Here is a 19,784-nt window from a genome sequence, read left to right as displayed (position 1 = left end):
ATATAGTATCGCCGTAAGGTGTTTATGTAGCAAACTTAAAAACAGCTAAGGGGTCTAACTTTGAGACCGTGGAGACGTATTACTCGTTTTGTGTTGGAAGAGGCAAACCGCCTGCACACAGTGACACATATAAAAATACTTTACAAAGTTTAGTGTTCTTAGATAATATCAGAAATTGGTGATGTGTTGAGTTTCCATACTTTTCATTCTCTGAAAAGTGATGATTTCCGGCAAAATGCCATGTTGCTTTGCTGTTAGAGCGAACTTGTCCCTACTTCTTAAACGAATGATGATATACTGACACACACATTGTGAACATTTGTGAGAGGCTACCAATCTTCAACAAAATTGAATCATATCTTGCAGCCTATATATATATATATATGGACCCTCTCAGGTCTAATAGGTCAGACAAACAAAAAAATAACGAGAAAAAACAGCACCGAACGAGCGCACAATACTGTTTTCGTACTTCTTCTATTATTACTTATTATTATAAAGTCACCTTTATAGCGTGTCAAGTAAGGCATATCGCAAATATGTTTTCTCCATTCTAAAATAAACCGAAACTGAAAAATTTAAGCTAACTATAAGGAATAAATTGCTCTTCGTAGTGACCATTTAGGCCTAGACTCTTCGCCTGCGTCAAACCAGTGTCTCACCTGGTTTAGCCTTTAATAAAGACAATTATCTGAGCAAAGTTACCGACAAGTTTATTAAATTATATTATTACTATCATTATAGTTATTATTTATTAATGCCATCTACTAGTGTCTACTATTATCATCTTCATTGCCAATATTATAATATCATCATATAACCATTCGATATATTTACACTTTGGACTTCCCTTCTTACAGTTCGCTTTTTTTTTTTATAGCACGTAGACATTCAGTTGCTCCCACAGTAACATGACATTTGCCCTTGCTGTAACTAGTAATAAAACTCCCATTCGATAATCATTATGTACCTGAAATTCATGTGGTGTTTGCTGATGCCACATTATTTCCCATATTGGTATCTTTCGTCTACGGTTATATATTGTTCCTTTAAGCGGTCCGTATTTTAGTCACCCTAACCATAAAACTAGTGAGAGAATTATCTGTGCATCCTACGCAGCTTGGCATGTTCGTAAAGGTTAATACAATATAGAGATGTTGGTCATGGAGCGATTCCTGTTTACCCTTACTAATGCAATTCCGGAAACTAGCTAACAATCGGATTTTTATTTGGAGTCTAACCGAAATTCTGAGCCTTCCAGCTCATGATTGTTCACATGAAAATGTATTAACGAATATGTTATTAGGCCATTCATGTTTCATACTGCGTCTACATTATGACTGACTATAGTTAGAGCGTTTTGATGATTTAGGCCTATCGCAGTGATATGTTATTCATGCGCGGTATGCCATAGTTACTTAGTCATCTAGTTTACCTTATGGATACAGCCTTTTTGCAGGCTACCCTTCTTTCACTTTCAATAACAACCGAAACATGCTTTGTAATCATGTCCTACAAAACAAAAAATGTATCTTGAAATCAATAGGAAATCCACAAAGAATTACGTATAGGCTATGTGTAAACGAAACAAAATAAACGCGACATGCGCTCTAGCGCGACAAAGCAACTCTAAATATGAAGCTGTAAGAATACAAATAATAATATAGCACGGGATAATCTTTTGCAATATATAGTAGATAGTTACTCGAAGCAGGTAGCAGCTATGAATAGAAAATTTGACATTAAATAAACGGGATTGATAAGTAGCACGTAGGTGCTACTACGTAGGTATTATCGCAATGTACTGTATGACGCTAGTTACTTCGATTGCATCATATGGGATACAGATGTTGTGTGGGAAACTATTAGTTATTTATTTAGGTGAAAGGAACTGAGTGTGGTATCCATTCATGCACGTACGCCACAAAGCTAAGAACTCTGATACCAGACGTTTGTTATTAATCACCAAAGTAATAATAACAACCGATAACACAAGTTAAACAGCTTTTCCCTGATAATGATCCTTCACGTACATACAATTATAATGCGGATATCTCTTGCGCTAACTAAAGTTGTTGCAGTCAACAGGACAGTTCTTCAGTTGCCACCCCACCCAGGCTCCAATGTTGCGCTTTTTCCTGCTCGTTTTAGCTAAGCAACGTTATCTATCACCGGCCACGTGATGATGGAACATGGTGCACAACGCCCGAGTCAAGGTGACGCGCACAACCAACAAGAAATGCCGTCTGTTAGCCTTGCGGCCGAAAAGCGCCCGTGTCGATAGCCGATCCTCCGGGAATTGTTAGTTACAGTAGTTATTATGGCAGAGGACACGACGTAGACCCTCAAACTTTTACTGTACACGCCGTCAGTAGAACCCCAATTTAGCGGAAGTTGTGCCGGCGAATCGGTCGCTACTGGGTCCCTTCCTCTGCACCACTGCGTCTCTCTATGTATTGCTATATTGATGCCACGCGTCGCATGATGTCGTACGGATGCACATCATCCTCAATGGGTTCCATCAGGTATAAAATAAAGTCGAATCGTTACATGACATTGCAAGGACTATGCTGTGACTAGGGCTGGATTGAAGCATTGTGCCCGTTTTAGTGCACGTCAAGTATAGTAATAATTATAATATAACGTTTATAGGTGTTAGTGAGCCTTCGTGCTTGTTGTCAATGTGATTCGTTATGGCTGTCATCAAACTGTTCTTATTGTCCTATTCGCTGGAATCGAAGCGTTAGTGACGCGCATTTATCCTGAGTAATTGCACGCTAATGCGAAATAAACGTAATTTTTTCAAAGTTAATTCGCTCTAGATAAACTCCTTAACTTATAGTAATATTATGTTTATGCCAAACCGCCTCGCTAACTGGCTTCACTCGCCTTCGTCTAATCCCTCTTGACTAATCGAGGGATCCGGTTTTCTCATATATATATGGAATGAATCTACTGACCAGCAAAATAAAGGAAAAAAATACTGCAAAAGATCGTACTTGAGTGTTTAAATCATTCAGAACAATTAGTATCCATTTAGATTTATCTCATGCTGCTCGGATTAGAGTGGTATACGGTCGTGCGAAGACCTGCTGCTGCTGTTCATATATATCCTTCTATACTGCGCAGTTGCTGGGTCGGTAAATGCGAATCTTGTTTTTTTCTTGTTGTTTCTGGTGTTTAGTTGTTCAACATAGTGTCCGCCATATCTTTTAATAGACGCTTATGTATATCGTATGTTGTGCGTTTTTCGTACTAATAACGTCAGCGGTAATGCATTGCCTAGGTGAGTCGACAATCATCCGATTAGCTTTCCTGCTGCTGCCTTTATTGAATTTTATTTGGTTATTATAGTCTGTCGGCGTCAACTACATCAATTTCGTTCTTGTCACACGAACAGTTTCATTATTTCTTAGCTTCTATCTAGGACACGTATCTACAGCTAGGGCGAGGATCAGCTACACGATTTTTGAATACTCTCTCTGTCTGTATATATATATGTGTCTTTTGTGTGTGTGAGCGTGTGTCTGTGTGTGTGTGTACATCGATCTCAGTCTATTGGTAGACTGCGCTATTCAAGGCCATGTAGACCACCCTGTTTAACTGTTGTCTTTCAGAAATCATCTACCATCCACTCAATTCGATTACTATTATTGTCACTCCAGCCGTCGAACTCACGCGTCACCTCGTTTTAGATGCGATTACAGAGACCCATAGCGCTGAACGCGCTCTTTTTCTCTCCCAGTCATTTCCGCCACTAACATCCCCATCACTAATATCACCGCCACTCTTTTATTATACTCATTGTACGCGCAAATAACTTGTTTTTTTTTTAATCTACTGCATTATTCTGTAGTCCTCTCAATGCCACCGCAAGGAGGACGCATAATCCGGAACACTAGCCGACTCAGCTTATGAACATGCTCTTTTATTTTCATACGCATTGCCACAAAAAGATATATCTTTCCTGTTTGAAGGGAAGAAAAGCCTATATAGTATGCCCATTGATCATATGAACATCTATACTATCAGGTAAAACTGTACGGTTGGTGTATTTTTACGGAAAGGAGCGTGTAAACACGCTCCGGAACATGAGGGAAGCGATTCACATATTACGAAGGATGAAGCCGTAGTCTACGCAGTAGGGTCAACGCTGCCGAGTCCAATGGACTTGAAAAACAGTTACTTCTCTGCTTAACAGTGTTAGTCTAGGACACGCAAGATTCAAAAAAATGAATTTTAAAAATTACTTCTTAGTGAAAAAGCCATAAGAATAAAGCTTGTTATTAAACTACTGCAAATTCTTTTGTTAATTTGTGAATATCAAACTGACATAACATTATTGTTATGTTAACATATTAGCTGTTTTGGTTGTAGCAGGGTCTATCAACCGATAATGATGTAATAAGATTATAAATTACCGTTACACTCTTACTATCGTTTACTTTTCCTTCTTCTGTTTTTGAAATACATTAATAGTTGTTCATTGCAATAGCACGTATATCGTAAATAATATCACAATGAGAATGCCTTCTCGGCGGCGTGATCACGCACGCTGACGAAACTCGCTTCGTCCAGCAAATAGAATCGAAGAGGTTGCTGAGACCACTCCGGAGAAGCAGAATCGATGCCGACCCGTTTCGAGGTCACGACACGTTGGGGACCAACAGTCGCTAGTTCTGGCGTTGCGGTTAGGCTGTTCGATGATCCCTCCTGGCCAAATTCGATCCAAAGGAGTTCACTACTCGGCACAAACTCTTTGTTCATTGTCTCCTTTTCAATGGCCATCCCCATGCAAAGCTTGGATGGTCCATTGAGTAGCTGATTTGCACGCAGTTTACTGCCGCCATCCTTTCGGCGGCTGCCTCGAAGACGCTGCATCCGCTCGAGTCCGACGAGGGGTTTTGCCGAACGCAACAGCACTGCCGCACCGTCGCCACGCGATGATATATTAAAGCAAAAGTACATGCCATAGGTGAGGTACACGTACGCGGTGCCTGGTTCCATGTACATCGGCTCATTGCGTTCGGTTCGTCGTCCATTGTAGCTATGACTAGCGCGGTCCTCGCCACCAGGGTACGATTCCGTCTCGATAATCTTGGCACGGAGTAAGGTGCCGTCGGTGAGTCGACGAACGAGCTGGGTGCCGAGCAAGCTCCTTGCAAGTTCGACGCAGCCGACATCGAAGAACTCGCGACCCACTCGACCCGGCGTTCGAATCGCCAGGAAGTGCCGACAGTTGTCGAGCGCATTCTTGAGATGGGCTTCTTCCAAGGGCCGCGCCTCTTTGGCGGCAGGAGTACCATCGAATTCGCTTTCATCGTTCGATCTGTTGTCATCCGGCCAGCCGCTGTTATTGGGCGCTGGCCTCTTGTTGTTGTTCACAGGGCCGTGCAAGCTTGGGCCAGGCCTTCCCCGGCCGCCTCCAACACCGCCCCCTTCCAGGGCGTCTGTTAAGCACAGTTCACATGCAGTCCCTTACTCTTCGTTGTGATCGTTCTTCCTGCCGGAACTCGCCAGCGGGCGTACCGGCAAGCGTATCGGTCATCAACGCCAACAATGATACGAGTAACGAACGCTCATCTCCGTTCGATAGAAATTGACTCGTCGTACACCAGAGTACACTAATATCTGATATGAAATTGTTCGTCACACCTAATAAGTTCTAAATAATCAGCACATTCAATACACATGAATATTACGCCCCACCTTCGGCGTGCATAGATAAGGTTCTCGGTTAATCGAAACTTGGTTTGTCTACAGGATATTCCTATTTTTCATTTAGCGAGTCACATGGTCTGAGCCTTGTACGCAGCCCTACCATTACGAGTGTTTCCGCACCAATGTAAGTCAAAATACATTAGCCTGTCCTCGTTGCAGTCCACCGACACGAAACATCGTAAGTTCTGTTCAGCGGAGTGTTTCTTTATCCGTGCCTTTTTCGTTTGGCAACGTTTAAGCCGAATGTCTGATTGAACCACTTTAGATTCTGCATAAACTTTTCACATTACAGTACTATATCCATAACGTTATGTCGTTTGTTTAGAACAGACTTTGTGCTTCTCATTGACACTAAAATTGGACACGGTGACGCAACAGTGAGTAGCTACAGCACTCCGGATTAGAGCTGACAAACTGGCCCGATTTCTCCCGTCCTTCCTGAGCCACACTCAGACTCAGTCGTGAACAGTTTCCAACCGTTACGTGAACGTCTAACGTCTCTATTCCACCGCTGAGATTCTCAGTGTTAACGGTGAAAACAAATAACTGCTATGTCGCAGGGACCTCGACACTAGTATCGTGTCGAACACCTTCCTTAAGCCGAGCCCAAAATACATATACGCCTCAGCAGATTGGCCGTTCTCGCTTGCCCATATGTTGTCTGCTAGCCCCGTCTTTTACGGCTTCTCTAATAGTGTTGCCTGTTGTTGGCGCTCGGGGGTGCCGGTTCCATCGAGTGACAACTGCCCCCGATTAATCAAAAGTCCGATCAAGTAGCAACGGTCGCCGTAGCTTTTTTCCACAAAACTTATATTTCTCGTAAATACCATTCACTACAGCACTAAGAAAACTAGTGTAGTCATTCGATTTGCGCGTTGTACGAACTCGCTGTCTATGTCGGGTTACTCCTCCATTCTACCACAGCCACACGACAGGGCGGACGTTGGTACATACGTAGAAACAAGGTAAGAAAAGCCTGTATTATGTATTATGCATTAATCAGACAGTAAACAAGAGACCATCACTACCAGCAGCAGAGTATTCAGTTTAGCAGCGCTTCATCGCTCTCCACCGCCGTTTTTCTCTGTCGCAGCCTTGCTACTTAATGACTACTAGTGTAACAACAGCAACACCTCGATCTGTGGACATTATCTGTATATTGAAAGTCCCCGTGATAGCGCACTCGATTACGCGTTTGCCTGGTAAAGTGAATGCACGTGATGGTGTAGGTTCGAATCCGGACTTATGCACACTTTGTTTCGAACTGATACCCAGTTGTTCTAGTAATGCCTAACAGCTTAAATACTGGACATAAAACGCAAACAGTTTCTGTCAGTATACGAGAAACAAATGACCAGACCAGCTGATCAGCGGTTAGACAGCGGCATAGAAGTCGCCATCTTGCAATCGAATACTGACGACGAAGAGCGGCTCTGGGGCGGCTGTTGCAGGAGAGGCTGATGGAATCAACTCGCCTCGACAAGTCGATGTTGTTGATTACCATTGGCCGTTGCAACCCTTGCCACAAGTGATATCAGTGGTGGGGAAGGCTATCCGTGACGCTGCGGCTGGCTGCAGTTGTCGCTATCTGAAATTGGCTGCAAGAGAAGCTAAATCCGCTAGAGGTCGGAAAGCACAAGCTTTTCTTCAATATCAGCTGACAGCCGAAGCTGACGAAAATTCAGCCATCATAATAAAAATAACGAGAGTAGCAGAATACGAATAAGAAAAGGTGGCTCTAACAGAAGTTAACATGTATAAAGTGGAGTCCGCTGTCTGGATTAATTCGTCGGCTTCGTTGGGACGACTGTGGCGACCGAACGAATTATGGACGATCTAGCTCTGCAATAGACATATGAAGTTATTCTACTTATCACTGGTAATGTCAGGTAGTAAAAAAAACGTGAAATATAGTGGTCTTCTGCTAACTTCCGTTAGACACATACTACTGCATGGTTCAATAAACTTCAGCTTTGTCACGAGAATTACAAAGTCCTTTGCATAACATTTAGCTACATTGATTTGAGTAGTACTACAAAGATCACAAATCGAATCTTTTTAGGATAGTCACTGCTTGGTTATCTAACATAACATAGCAGAGCTGTACGCCACTCGTCATCACCGTCATCTTTCAGCTTCCTGCTATTTAATGCATAAAAATCCAAACGATACTACTTCCGTTGCAGAGTTCGTCGCGCTTGAATAACGAATGCGGCCGCAGTTTTGGCAAGCACCAGCCCAAGCTCTCAATTTATTGCTGCAGAAAATAAATAGGTAAATCGTCCAGCGCGCTCTATATGCTTGAAAAAAAAATCAATTTTTAACGAGCCACGAAGTTTGTAGGACCTTACGGGAGGGACAAGTTGTTGCCCAATTTAGGTACCAAACAAAGCTGAGGTTTACTAAACTATGCAACAATATGAGTCTGACGGAAGTTCGCAGAAATATTTTATTTTTTTATAGCATTAATGTACAAACCTGCTTTCGAAGAATTCTTTCGTCAAAGACAGCCGTTTCCAGGATATTGGAAATCCTTTTCATAATTTATTAGATTTACCGGCAAATTTTTTCTGCTTGGATATCATTTACGTGCATTGCTTCGCCTATTGAATAAAAAGTAGCGGAGAATGAAAAAGCAACTTCTTTTAGTATGCTTGGTAAAGTTCAGCAATAACTTTATTCTCATTCGAAATAGGATTGAGGTCTCAGTTCAATGGTCAAATTTTTATCTACGGTTTTTGTCACTTAATCTAAAGGTAAAAATAAAAGGCAAACCTAAAGTAAGTTTGCTAAAATGGTGAACATTTTTGATAAATGCGAAACGTATCATTTCCTTTGTTTGTTATCGCTACCGCTTCCGCCTGGCCTACTTTTATCTATTTTTTATCCTTAAGGTTCCATGATACAATACACAACTATCATACAAATTCAATGCGTGTTGCTGTAACGTAACAGCAATTACTATTTCGCTTATTTTTCAGTTACCAAAAGTATTTTCTGGTGCCTGTTACTATCTCCGGCAACAGTTTGACAGCAATGTAAGTAGGTGTCGCGCAGTGCGATTCGATTCTCGTAACATCTATCATACTACAACAAATAGGCGCCCTATATACGATATGGACATCTTCTTATAAGGGTAACTGCGATAAAAATATTTGTCGAATTTACTCTTATATATATATATATATATACGTGCCTCCCTCTTCTGTGTATACGTCTATGTATGTACATGGAAGGAAAAAGCAAAGACGTTTTATTGCACCATTGCACAGATGTAAAATTATGACTCTAAACCTGTGAATAGACTTTTGCTTCTCGCCGTGTAATTAATTTTTTTTGTTTTTTAGGAAGGCAACGATTAATGGTTTGTATTTGTACTTACGCTTATAGCTGTTCTCGATTATTGGAAAATGGTGTTGCTTCGACTACCTGAGAGACGGCTAACTATAATTGACGATGCAAGACTTCCTAAGAGGAGAACCAGAAATTAATTAAGTTCCACAACGTAAAGGTTCAGTATAGAGGCTAAGAGAAACTTGATGGCGGGGGAACCAGGGGACGCACGTACTACATAGATGTCGTGAATGCAAGCAAAAAAAATCAGCCGTAATTATTTGAACTATTTAATGATCTCTTGATAAGTTACAACTCGCGATACTTGCCCCATAATTGTGCAGTCAACTTCGCTTCAATCATCGTAACCTGCCTACCATGGTCCTAAGGATAGGATTTTTATTTGTAGCCTTTTTTATTCGGAAATTATCTGACGTGAACTCGCCTAGCCCGTTGTCAAAGTTATCTAGAGGACTTCCTCAAGAACTAAACATTCGAGAGATAAAGTGACGTCCTATTGTCAGCATGAGAGCAGCGGCAACATGATTCTCTTTTCCATTGATTCCATAAATTATAACAAAGTCCAAAGCCTATTTTAAAATTCTGTGCGCCAAACGCTTCAGTATCGCATTTCTTCCAGCGTGTATTATAACTTGACAAAGAGCGCGTGCTCTTTATAAAGTTATAATAATTACCGTAGAATTATTACGATTTAACACTTTGATTGCATCGACAGAGACGGCATCTCACCTATGTATTTATTCATCTATCTAATTATTCATACACTGATTATGATTCGATGCTTATATATATATATATATATATATATAAGCATCGAATAAGGAAAACGTATGATTAAAGTTTCTTTTTGCTTGGCCACTGGAAATCTATTTTTGATACCTCTTTGCCTGCAGTTCTCGCAAGTTTTTTTTATTTTTTTACAAACACATACGATACTAATACCTTTTTTCGTCCGGAACCTTTCAGCAGTTGGCTGACCGCCATCACACAATAAACTAGCAGCCAAACATTCCTATCCGCTCAATTCGAACATAGGCCGCTATGTGTCCGTCAAGTTTAGCAGGCAAACACGTTAGTCAGAGCGCCGTCACCCGAACTAGCAAACGAGCAGTGATTTCTTCCGCTTTCCTATGCAATTTTTATATACTCCGTCGACAGAATTGTGACTTACACCTGCGTTCTTCACTATGAAGATGCGTTCTCGTGTGCCTTCTTTCTGTAACTTCAATCATTACTACTCACGTTACTCACTCTGTTTACACGCGTTTCTTAATCCTAACCTGGGAAAAATTTAACGTAAGCATACTTGTGACTCGGAGAAACTCCGTAAAAAAATTTTTTATGGATGACCAGGTTTGAACCAGCTACTCGCGTAAAATGATTTGTGATGTCACACCTCGTTACCACCTCAGACGTCACTAAAACGCTGCCGTTTATTGTCGCTCTTTTTTTTTTGGCGGGCTTAAGGGCGCTGCGAGCGCTATCACCAATTGTTGCGGGTAAAGCAATCAGTTGTTCAGCATGTGCATGTCTACTCGTATCTGTAAGTAACCCTGGTAATAGTACAGTGGTAAAGTGTCCTTGCGAGTGATCTATTGTTTAGCTTTAGTCGAGCTCAATGTTTTGTTTCACGCGTCTGTAGAATAATACGGAGGCTACTTACGGTGTATGTGGCGATGGGGTGGTGCTCGGAAATTTACTGTTTAAGCACCCCACATGCACTTTTATGCAAACATAAACCGGGTTTACTATTCAAAAAACCCTTGGCTCATAATTTGGCTAGCATTGTTGGCTAATTCTCAATTTTTCCAATTCTGAAAAACAATCACAGTTGGCTATAATAATAAGATAATCAACAACAGTGAATCAATGTGACGTGGCCTCTAACTAAATGTGTTCAACTTATGCAGCTATCATCGAAGAAGATTATAAAAGCGAGCATAAAAATGTTTGGAACTATCGTCTCTAAAAAAGAAAGTTGCCGATAAATGCTTTTAAAATAGTCCAGTTGTTCCTAGATATGCCATTCGTTCTACTATCTACAAGGCGTACAGATACTTTTCACACTATAAGTCATTTCGATATCTTTGCCGTTGAAAGGTCAAATAAGATGAGTACGCCATTTTAATCTTCTAAATAGTAAATTTTCACATTTACAGGCATGAAAATAATGAAATACGTGTGCAACTACAACTATTTAGACAAAACTAATCTTTTTTATAGGCTTATGGCCCTGATTCCACCATTGGCGATAGTAAACAGCGTGTTGTTTGCTCACGCAAGCGGCCAAATCTGTGCAGTTGTTTTTCTAGCATGTTCAGAACGCTCCTTTCATGTATGATGTTTCGAAGCCTCTTTGATCGTGACGCCCTATATTATCGACCTAGCCTGATAGAGCTTTATTAGTCTCACAAAAGAATCTGAGCGTAAGTGCTTCAAAAATTGTGTTTACTATAGGTTATTTCGATCATCGTAAAGATAAAAAAATCCCGAGTGAAATCAGTTCCATCATCTTTGTGGTAGTAATTTCGAAGTAAACATTGAAATTAATATAATGTAATAATTTTCGTTATTAATATAAATCGTGTAGTATATAGGTTTCGTAATACAATATATGCGCTTTATAATTAATTCGCAATAAATTCCTTATACGCAATCAATCTGTTAGAACGTTTTACGTTTAGAGCTCTATGAGGGATGCCAACTGCGCGCATACCTACTAAAGTGATTTCTAATAAGTACAGGATTCGTCGACCGATTTGTATGCACTTTGTTACTTAGGTATTTCTTTACATCGGCGGTTGATTAATCACATCTGTTATCTTATGCAGCTTTCGCTTTAATGGGTTCCGTGGCAACGCAGATCGAAAACTTAAATAGCAGATTTACTTTATCTGAAGATGTTGGTCAGCAAATGTATGTAATTAGCATAGCTACCACCGGTACTTTGAAAGGTATCTGTGTGTTCAGTAGGCAGACCAGTAAAACGTTAATCAATAACTCCTTGTAAAATGGCGATCGCCACTCGGTCCAGGTTCGATTCAAAATGCTTCATTCAAAAAAGCTGGAACCGTCAAATAGAGACCGTGAAGTTTACCAACGAGACAGATTACGATTGTTGAAAAGTAATTCATAACATACACTTTGTTTGAAAATAGGTTCTAAATGAATGGCTTAATTGTTTAAATTATCGTACAGATTATTGAACAGAAAAATGGCCGAAGCTAAAAGGTACGAGCACGCAGCCCGCGACTACCAAGTAGAGATTCTTGAGAAGACGCTTGAGCAGAATGTTATCATCTGCCTTGGCACCGGCTCCGGGAAGACCTTTATATCGGTAATGCTTATCAAGGAGCTTCTATATGAAACATACTCATGCTTTGAGGCAGGGGGGAAACGAAGCGTCTTTCTTGCACCAACCGTATCATTGGTAAGTTAAATATCACTGCAACAGAAGGCATAACAAGGGAGTCACTTTGGATCTGTTGACCTCAGTGCGAATCTCAGTCCAAGAAGCATATGAAGTAAGACGAATTTGCAGAAATGTTGGTTATTCAGAAACAAGTTATTGAGAAATATTATAATTCGTTATCATTTGTATAAATCGTTATTATTTAAACTAGAAGGAAATTTCAGGTGTACATGAGGGTTTAGCTTTTTGCAGCTTCAGTTGGCCGCCTCTTCTCGATACAAAAACATAACAAGAAAAGTTATCGAGGTAATTTATCTATAAATATCCAACAACCCCAACATGCCAGTCGGGTTTCAGGCCGTACAATTATCGATCTAAACTACTAACTACATACCGTTTAGCCATCGTCGCAAGACCAACAGAATAATTAATGCGCTGATCTTCAACTCAGTTTTTTTAAAAATATCTTTGCATATCTTCGAAATCGCGGTAATATGCATGTGTTCATAATTTTGAATAAAAATATTCTTTTCCTCCGATTTTTGCTTCGTTCGTGTAATGCTAATACCTGAACCATTAGCAGTAGCTAGTAGCAGTTGAGCTGATCTTCCACCTACCTTCTGCGATTTCTGTGTTACCCTCAGGCGAAGCAACAAGTAAACTACTTGAAGAAATTTCTAGACGCCGAAATTGGCGTATACGTTGGATTAGATGTAGACCTATGGACAAAAGCCGTATGGACAGTTGAATTTTCGGCTCACAATGTGCTCGTAATGACTCCGCAGGTAAGATATTTACGTCAATTGTAATTCATAGATTGAACAATCATTTTCAAGGGATTCTATACCAACTTCTTAATTCCGGCGGCGTGAAATCTGTTTACTAATCGCATCTAGCGTTGCTGAGCTCCCTAATTGCTTTGCTTAAATTAAAATTGTACATTTTTTATGACATTTAACAGAAAAGAAAGCGTTGCATACATTTTTCATAGATATCGTATTTGATAAAATTCTCAGGGCTATTGCCAATCAAAACAATTTACACTATATCGACGTCGCGAAGACCAGACGTATGTACTAAAAACCATTAACGTTTTCGTGCAGTCAATGTCCTTTTTCTGATGCTGTCCGCAGGTGTTTCTTAACATTCTCAACTTCAACTATGTCCAACTCTCCAGCGTCAACCTGCTGGTCCTAGATGAGTGTCACGCCGCAAGTGGCAAGGCTCCCTATGTCCAGATCATGCAGAACCATTATAAGGACCTTGAAGAGGGAAAGCGGCCTAAAATACTTGGCTTGACGGCATCAGTGCTTAATCGCAAGGTCAAACCAACTAGCGTCCAGAAGGAAGTGCGCGAACTCTGCTCTCGTCTTAACTCAAAAATAGTCACTTCAGTCGATGCGATCAGTTACGGTACAAAGCCAACTGAGATCATCGTAAGCTACAACGAAATTCCACCTGTGCAAATCCAGGTCCATGTATCTCCTTGTGATGCTAGCGTTTTTTGTGCGCCTAACGGCGAGAACTCCTTGGTAGCACAAATCGAGCGTTTACTCAGAGAAGTTGGACCGTTTGGTGCTTTAAAGTCTATAGAGCATCGAATTCATATTACTAAAAATTTACTCGAAAATTCATTAGCTGAGTCACACGTAATCGGCACATACAAAACTATTTTAGTGAGTCTTGAGCGCGTAGAAGCTAGTTTGAAAGCGTGGTCAACAAACGTACGATGCGGCTTTCAGAAGAATCAATACCCAGTGGTGATTCCTCCCGATCTGCGAAATATACTCGTTGATCCATTACAGTATTCGTTCCCACCAAAGGTGCATCGGCTTCTTGAAATGTTCCGTTCATTTGAAAGGAGTAACATAACGCTATGTTGTGTTGTCTTTGCCCAAGAGCGTTACACAGTGTTCAGCCTGTGGTGTGTGTTATCAATGCTAAGTCGACGCTGCCCGAACCGGTATGGATACATTCGCCCAGGATTTATCATGGGCCAGGGAATTATGTCACAATTCAGCAATACCCAGTCGAAGATCATGAACTTCGTTGATGAACGCGAAACAACTGATAGCGACCAGCACGTTCTTAATGATTTTCGGTGGGTGACTTATACTCTGTCTTAGTATAAAATCAGGGCTTTTCTGTGCTGATGCCAGATTGATTCTAAACAGATGTGACGCAGCCGTTAGGCATGTAGTAGATATTCCCAACAGTCTGCAATTTTTTCGACCAACAAAATCTACAAAATCGTAAATAGGGGTTTGATCAATCAATTTACCACTGTAATTCGGCATTGTTCCAGAGAAAAACGACTTAATGTTCTTGTTGCCACGGCGGTTATTGAAGAAGGGATCGATATCCCTTATTGTAACCTTGTCGTCCGTTTCAATGAGCCAATAAATCTGCGAAGCTACGTTCAGAGCCGAGGGAGGGCACGAAGTAGGCCGTCAGTTTATGCCGTCATGTGTCCAAGGAATACGGTCCACAAGGCAAGTGCAGAGATAATTTGTTAATGGAAATTAGCCATATATGCGTATTTCATTATAGACTAATTGATCTATACGCGATACATAGAGAAGGAAGGAAGTCTTAATTCTTGATATGCTTGGATTTACAGCCTTTAGCAAGGCTTGTAAACCAAACAGCTTGCTTCAGATCTACCCACTTACGTTAGGACAATATGAGTACCCATGAATGAAAACGGAAGTTTTCACACTGACTAATATTGCTGGACTTATAGATTGAAATCATTGTAGTAAGTGACAAAAGGCATTTGTCTTCTTACTATTGTGTTACTAGTTATTTACATTTTGCATTGTTCTTTTTAAGCTGCTCGAGCCTGCCGGATAGTATCTTAAAGAAACAGAGTGCCTAGTCGTAGAAGCATATCGATTTGTTTAGTGTGTTATCAAATTATCATTTGCGATGAACTCTTAGCAAATAAATGTTGCTTTAACTTATAAAGCGAGCTGTAGGTCATAAAAACCTACCAGCTTTCAAATTTTTATACGTGTTGAATCACTTCTGAGTCACGATTAAAAAATTTTATACTGTTAATATTGCCATACCTTGCAGATGTCAGTAGCTCTACAGCAATTAAAGGAGTCTGAACTTAACGTATTGGTGCTTTGCCTGCAAGATAATATGGATATTGATAGTGCCGACATGGAAAAGGCACTTCGCGATGACCCGGACCTGCCAACATTGTTCGCCTTTCCAAACAAGCCACGTGATTCAGCGATCATCACCGCGCAGTCGGCACGTACTATCTTGCAATGGTACTGTGATCTGTTAAGCGATGACCGTTTCAAAGTTTTAAAACCTAAATTTCAATATACGACCATCAAAAGTGATGCTTATGGCCACAAAATACGGTGCAACATCGAACTCCCCAGAGAGTCTAAACTTTTTGGCCAACAAATATATGGAAAGTTTCTCGAAAATAAGATAAAGGCGAAAATTTCTGCCGCGTTAGAAGCGTGCAAGCGACTGTATGATGTCGGTGAACTCACAGAAAACCTTATACCGAAAAGGAGACCTCCGGCTAACACGTACGAGTGGACCGACGAAGAGGTCTCAGATGAAATCAAAGCTCTTTTCAAGAACAATACGATCACACAAGACTCTTCAATCACCTGTGGCAGAGCCCAAGCCAGTCAGTTGAAGACTTGCCCAATTCCAAGACTTCCGGCTTGTGCTAAAGTGTTTGCCTTTCGCATCACTCTTCATGAGCCATTCGTCGATGAGAATTATCATGGAAGAATATTCAATGTGGGAAATGAGCCGTTATGTTTTGGTATTCTCACATTTAACACTGAGGATGTGGGAACAATCCCTGATTTCCCTTTGTTTACTAAAGCAGGCGTGGAAACAGTGCGCGTTGAACAGATTCACGACGTATTCATCACAGAGGTACAGTGGAGTATATGCAGCTTATTTCATCGATACATGGTGACGCGTGTTCTCCGCATTGCTGGGGTTGAGTGCGATCCATTTGCCGCCCCTGCTATCGTTCCAATTTCTGGTAACAAGTTGAATTATACATTGATGAATATGCTAAGGAACTCCACGGATTTTACTTTAAGTATCGATTCTGTAGTTACCGTTACCAGTGAGCTAAATGAACGAGAAACAAAAAGATCCTACTTCGTGGGGGAACTTTTTCAAGAAGATGGCATGTTAACAGTATCTCTGCTGGGTATGCCTAGAAATATTGATTACGTCGCATGTCACCATAGAGTTAAAACGATGTACAAAGAGGAAACACCCGATGCGATTAAGCGAAGATACGCCAAACACAGGAATGATATTTGTGTTGAACTGCTGACTGCTTCACAGTGGTCCAAGGGACTTTCTGTAGCATCATGTCTGTATCGGCTCAACCGACTATTAGTTGCTGAAAATATCCGAATGAACATTGTACATGCCGGAATTGGGAAGGCGATTCAGGAAGCAAGTTCTATGAGATACGAACGACTTTCAAACGATTCACGATCGTTTCGATCAAAAGACAATATCAGATTGGATGGTATCACCTTTATTCTTGATGAGCCTATTGATTCTTCGGGACCTTCTGCTATCGACATCTATACAGCGCTTTCGCCACGGTCGGCAAATGATATTGTTGACTCCGAACGGTATGAGGTAATTGGAGACTCGTATCTTAAACTTGTGGTCACCCTAGACCTTTTCGGCAGGTTTGATTCAAAAGATGAAGGATATTTGACTCAACAACGATGCCGCCTCGTGTCTAACATGCATCTCGTGACCCTTGCCGTACCACACAAAATTCAAGATGCAGTGGAAAGCCTGCAGTTCTGTGCCAGAGCGAACTTCTTGCCGCCGGGATGTAAAACAGCTGACGGTCATCAGGATATGATCGTACAGAAATACAAGAGCAAGATTTGCGCAGATTCCGTCGAAGCGTTAATAGGTGTGTATCTTGAAAAGTCTGGAGCTAACGGAGCACTAAATTTTCTGAACTATTTAGGTCTGAAGTTAGATTGTAGAACATCTGGCTCGTTCGTCTCGAGGTTTAATCTTAGCTCTTGGACCGAACCTGAAGCTGAGCTTGTATCTCGTTATTTGCCGAGGTTCAAACGCCAATTGTACGAAGTGCAAACAATTTTAGACTATCAATTTTCGAAGCCATTACTGCTATTGGAAGCTATCACCCACCAATCCTATACACGCAATTGTTTGACGCGGTCCTATGAGCGACTCGAATTTCTAGGCGACGCCGTCGTCGATTATTTGGTGTCACGTTATCTATACTATAATTGCCCTCAGCTTAGCCCAGGCGAGTTGAGCAACTCCCGTGCAGCCCTCGTTTGCAACACTACGTTAGCTCGCGCCGTCACGAATCACCAGCTGCATAAGCACTTGCTCCATCAGTCGCCTGTACTTCTCAGGCTGACTGAATGCTATTTGGCGGCGTTGGAGAAGGGCGTTTTGGACGAGGTACTCATTTGTGAAGATGATTCGGACGACGTTAGCGCTGTCGATGTGCCAAAACCTCTTGGAGATCTGTTTGAAAGCCTAATAGGCGCAGTTTTTCTCGACACTGCTATGAATTTTGAGCGGACATGGATTGTGTTTAGGAGACTAATAGGGGATGACGTTATTCGAAATTATTTAACTGATATACCGCGGCATCCTGTAACTATGCTCATGGAAATGTACCCTAATATGGTCACATATGGCAAAATCGAAATTCTTGAAAACAAACGAGTTCGTCTTGAGATGAGTGTCATGAATGAACGTTTCACCGTAACTGCACGCAACAAGAAAGTTGCCCGAATTACACTAGCTAAGAAAGCGCTGCGCCACTTCGATCAAGTGAAACAGTGCGGAAAAGATTTTCTTGGGGCTATGGAGAGAATCGCGAAGGAACTACAACTCTGAGAAGTTTGTCGTCAACTGGACGTGCGTCGTACTTCTTGGTTTTAAAAACAATATAACGACGCGCGATAATCTCAGGTATCGCACTGCACAGACAGCACTTCTATTTTGACCTTTGACAATAGTGTCGATATGATAACCGACTTCGACCTAGTAATCAAATGTCTGCAGTTAAATGGCTGCGCTACCATGTGACTCGATGCCACAGGCTAGCATATAAGCTGTATTTACCCTAGGTTTAGACACACCATCTCGAAAAAGTGTACTCACAGCGGCGTCACAGCTATCGGATGATGTTTCTTGTAGCGTTAGAATATTTCATTACGGATAATATAATTTATTAGTAATTAATAATTTGCTGTTATATTTACAGTTTACTATCTATTAAATAAGGCGAAGTTCTGTGTCGTATGGTAAAGTTAAAAAACGTTTAAAACGTTAAAAAAAAGTTAAAAAAGCCATTTTTTTATGTATATGCCATTATATAAATGTTAATTTTATTTTTTAATTTTTGTCGTTAACAGTATTATACACATTATATCTAGCTTTAATGAACAGTGAAATAAAGTACTATAGTTTTTACGAAACATCAAAGTTTGTACACAACTCATACTGCACAATTCGTACGAACCTAAGATAGTCATTGTTCTTTGATGCATCCTTTTTATGAGAAATTACAGATCTGTTATGATGCGTATAGCAGCTGTTTCACTGATATCTTATTTAAGTGTTTTTCCCTATGCAGATTTTTTTTATTAGAAAGGTCTCCAATAAATGTTTGTTTCTTATCATGTGCCAGTGCTGCTAAGCACACATTCCATGAAATCAAGAATAGCTGATATTCTGAAATAGAAGGAACCACTGCTACTGAGTGGAGACGCACTGATATCATCTCCTAAAAGCATATGCGAAAATTTTAAGATAACTACAACGATTTTTATTAGATCAGCGCTACATTTTATACGACTTGTATAGAAAATAACTCTTTAAATTTGAAACTGAATTTATCGCTTCCAACGCTTAGCACTGTGTCAGGTTCTTCATTCCAATAAATTTTTGATGTTGGACTTTGAGCATAATGTTTCAGCCATACCAGTAACAACTATATAAAAAGCATCGAATTCGTTTGTACTAATCGTTATCGCACACAAATGGATGATGTCGTAAAGCATGAAAATGTTCAACGGGAAGTGTGTCAATAGATGTGTAGGTTTAAGCTTGAACATTACGTGACTGATTCATTTATCTATATTTACGTTTGCTAACGTATTCTGCATTTATTAAGTGGTGTCTTTGTAAGATAGTATTACGATATTCAAATGCAAAATCAAGGGAGAATTCCTGATTAAAAATAATTTAAGACTCTTAACAATTGACTGCTTGATTATTGAAG

At 40.6% G+C, this 19,784-nt stretch overlaps 2 protein-coding genes and 1 long non-coding RNA gene across 12 annotated transcripts; 1 reads left to right on the top strand and 2 right to left on the bottom strand.

The window, feature by feature from the left end:
* Positions 1 to 3,306: 3,306 nt before the first annotated feature.
* Positions 3,307 to 5,722, bottom strand: LOC111252021 (uncharacterized). The gene is made up of 2 exons (XM_022809321.2): positions 5,710 to 5,722; positions 3,307 to 5,477 (listed from the first exon to the last, which is right to left on the bottom strand). Exons 1-2 carry the CDS (start codon positions 5,720 to 5,722, stop codon positions 4,516 to 4,518), a joined length of 975 nt encoding a protein of 324 aa, XP_022665056.2. The 3' UTR covers positions 3,307 to 4,515.
* Positions 5,476 to 19,614, top strand: LOC111252017 (endoribonuclease Dicer-S-like). 10 transcript variants are annotated; one of them, XM_022809306.2, is made up of 8 exons: positions 7,460 to 7,600; positions 8,703 to 8,759; positions 9,069 to 9,085; positions 12,274 to 12,505; positions 13,132 to 13,272; positions 13,621 to 14,588; positions 14,793 to 14,979; positions 15,566 to 19,614. In XM_022809306.2, the coding sequence occupies exons 4-8, from the start codon at positions 12,290 to 12,292 to the stop codon at positions 18,392 to 18,394; spliced, it is 4,341 nt and encodes a 1,446-aa protein (XP_022665041.1). In that variant the 5' UTR covers positions 7,460 to 7,600; positions 8,703 to 8,759; positions 9,069 to 9,085; positions 12,274 to 12,289; the 3' UTR covers positions 18,395 to 19,614. The 10 variants fall into 10 exon arrangements, with proteins under 10 accessions (XP_086846533.1, XP_022665037.1, XP_022665041.1 ...); XM_086990406.1 differs by lacking the exon at positions 9,069 to 9,085 and adding an exon at positions 7,908 to 7,995 and having other exon boundaries at positions 7,464 to 7,600; XM_022809302.2 differs by lacking the exons at positions 7,460 to 7,600; positions 9,069 to 9,085 and adding an exon at positions 6,555 to 6,686.
* On the bottom strand, positions 6,501 to 9,191 carry LOC147755509 (uncharacterized). Its single transcript, XR_015328625.1, has 2 exons — positions 9,104 to 9,191; positions 6,501 to 8,324 (listed from the first exon to the last, which is right to left on the bottom strand). It is a non-coding gene; the product is annotated as an uncharacterized LOC147755509 (long non-coding RNA).
* Positions 19,615 to 19,784: the final 170 nt, after the last annotated feature.

The sequence above is a fragment of the Varroa destructor genome, unplaced genomic scaffold (genome assembly GCF_002443255.2).
Source record: "Varroa destructor unplaced genomic scaffold, Vdes_3.0 BEIS01000005.1, whole genome shotgun sequence".
Taxonomy (NCBI): Eukaryota; Metazoa; Arthropoda; class Arachnida; order Mesostigmata; family Varroidae; genus Varroa; species Varroa destructor.
Note: the sequence above shows the minus strand (reverse complement) of the source record. Positions and strands in the feature narration are given on the sequence as shown.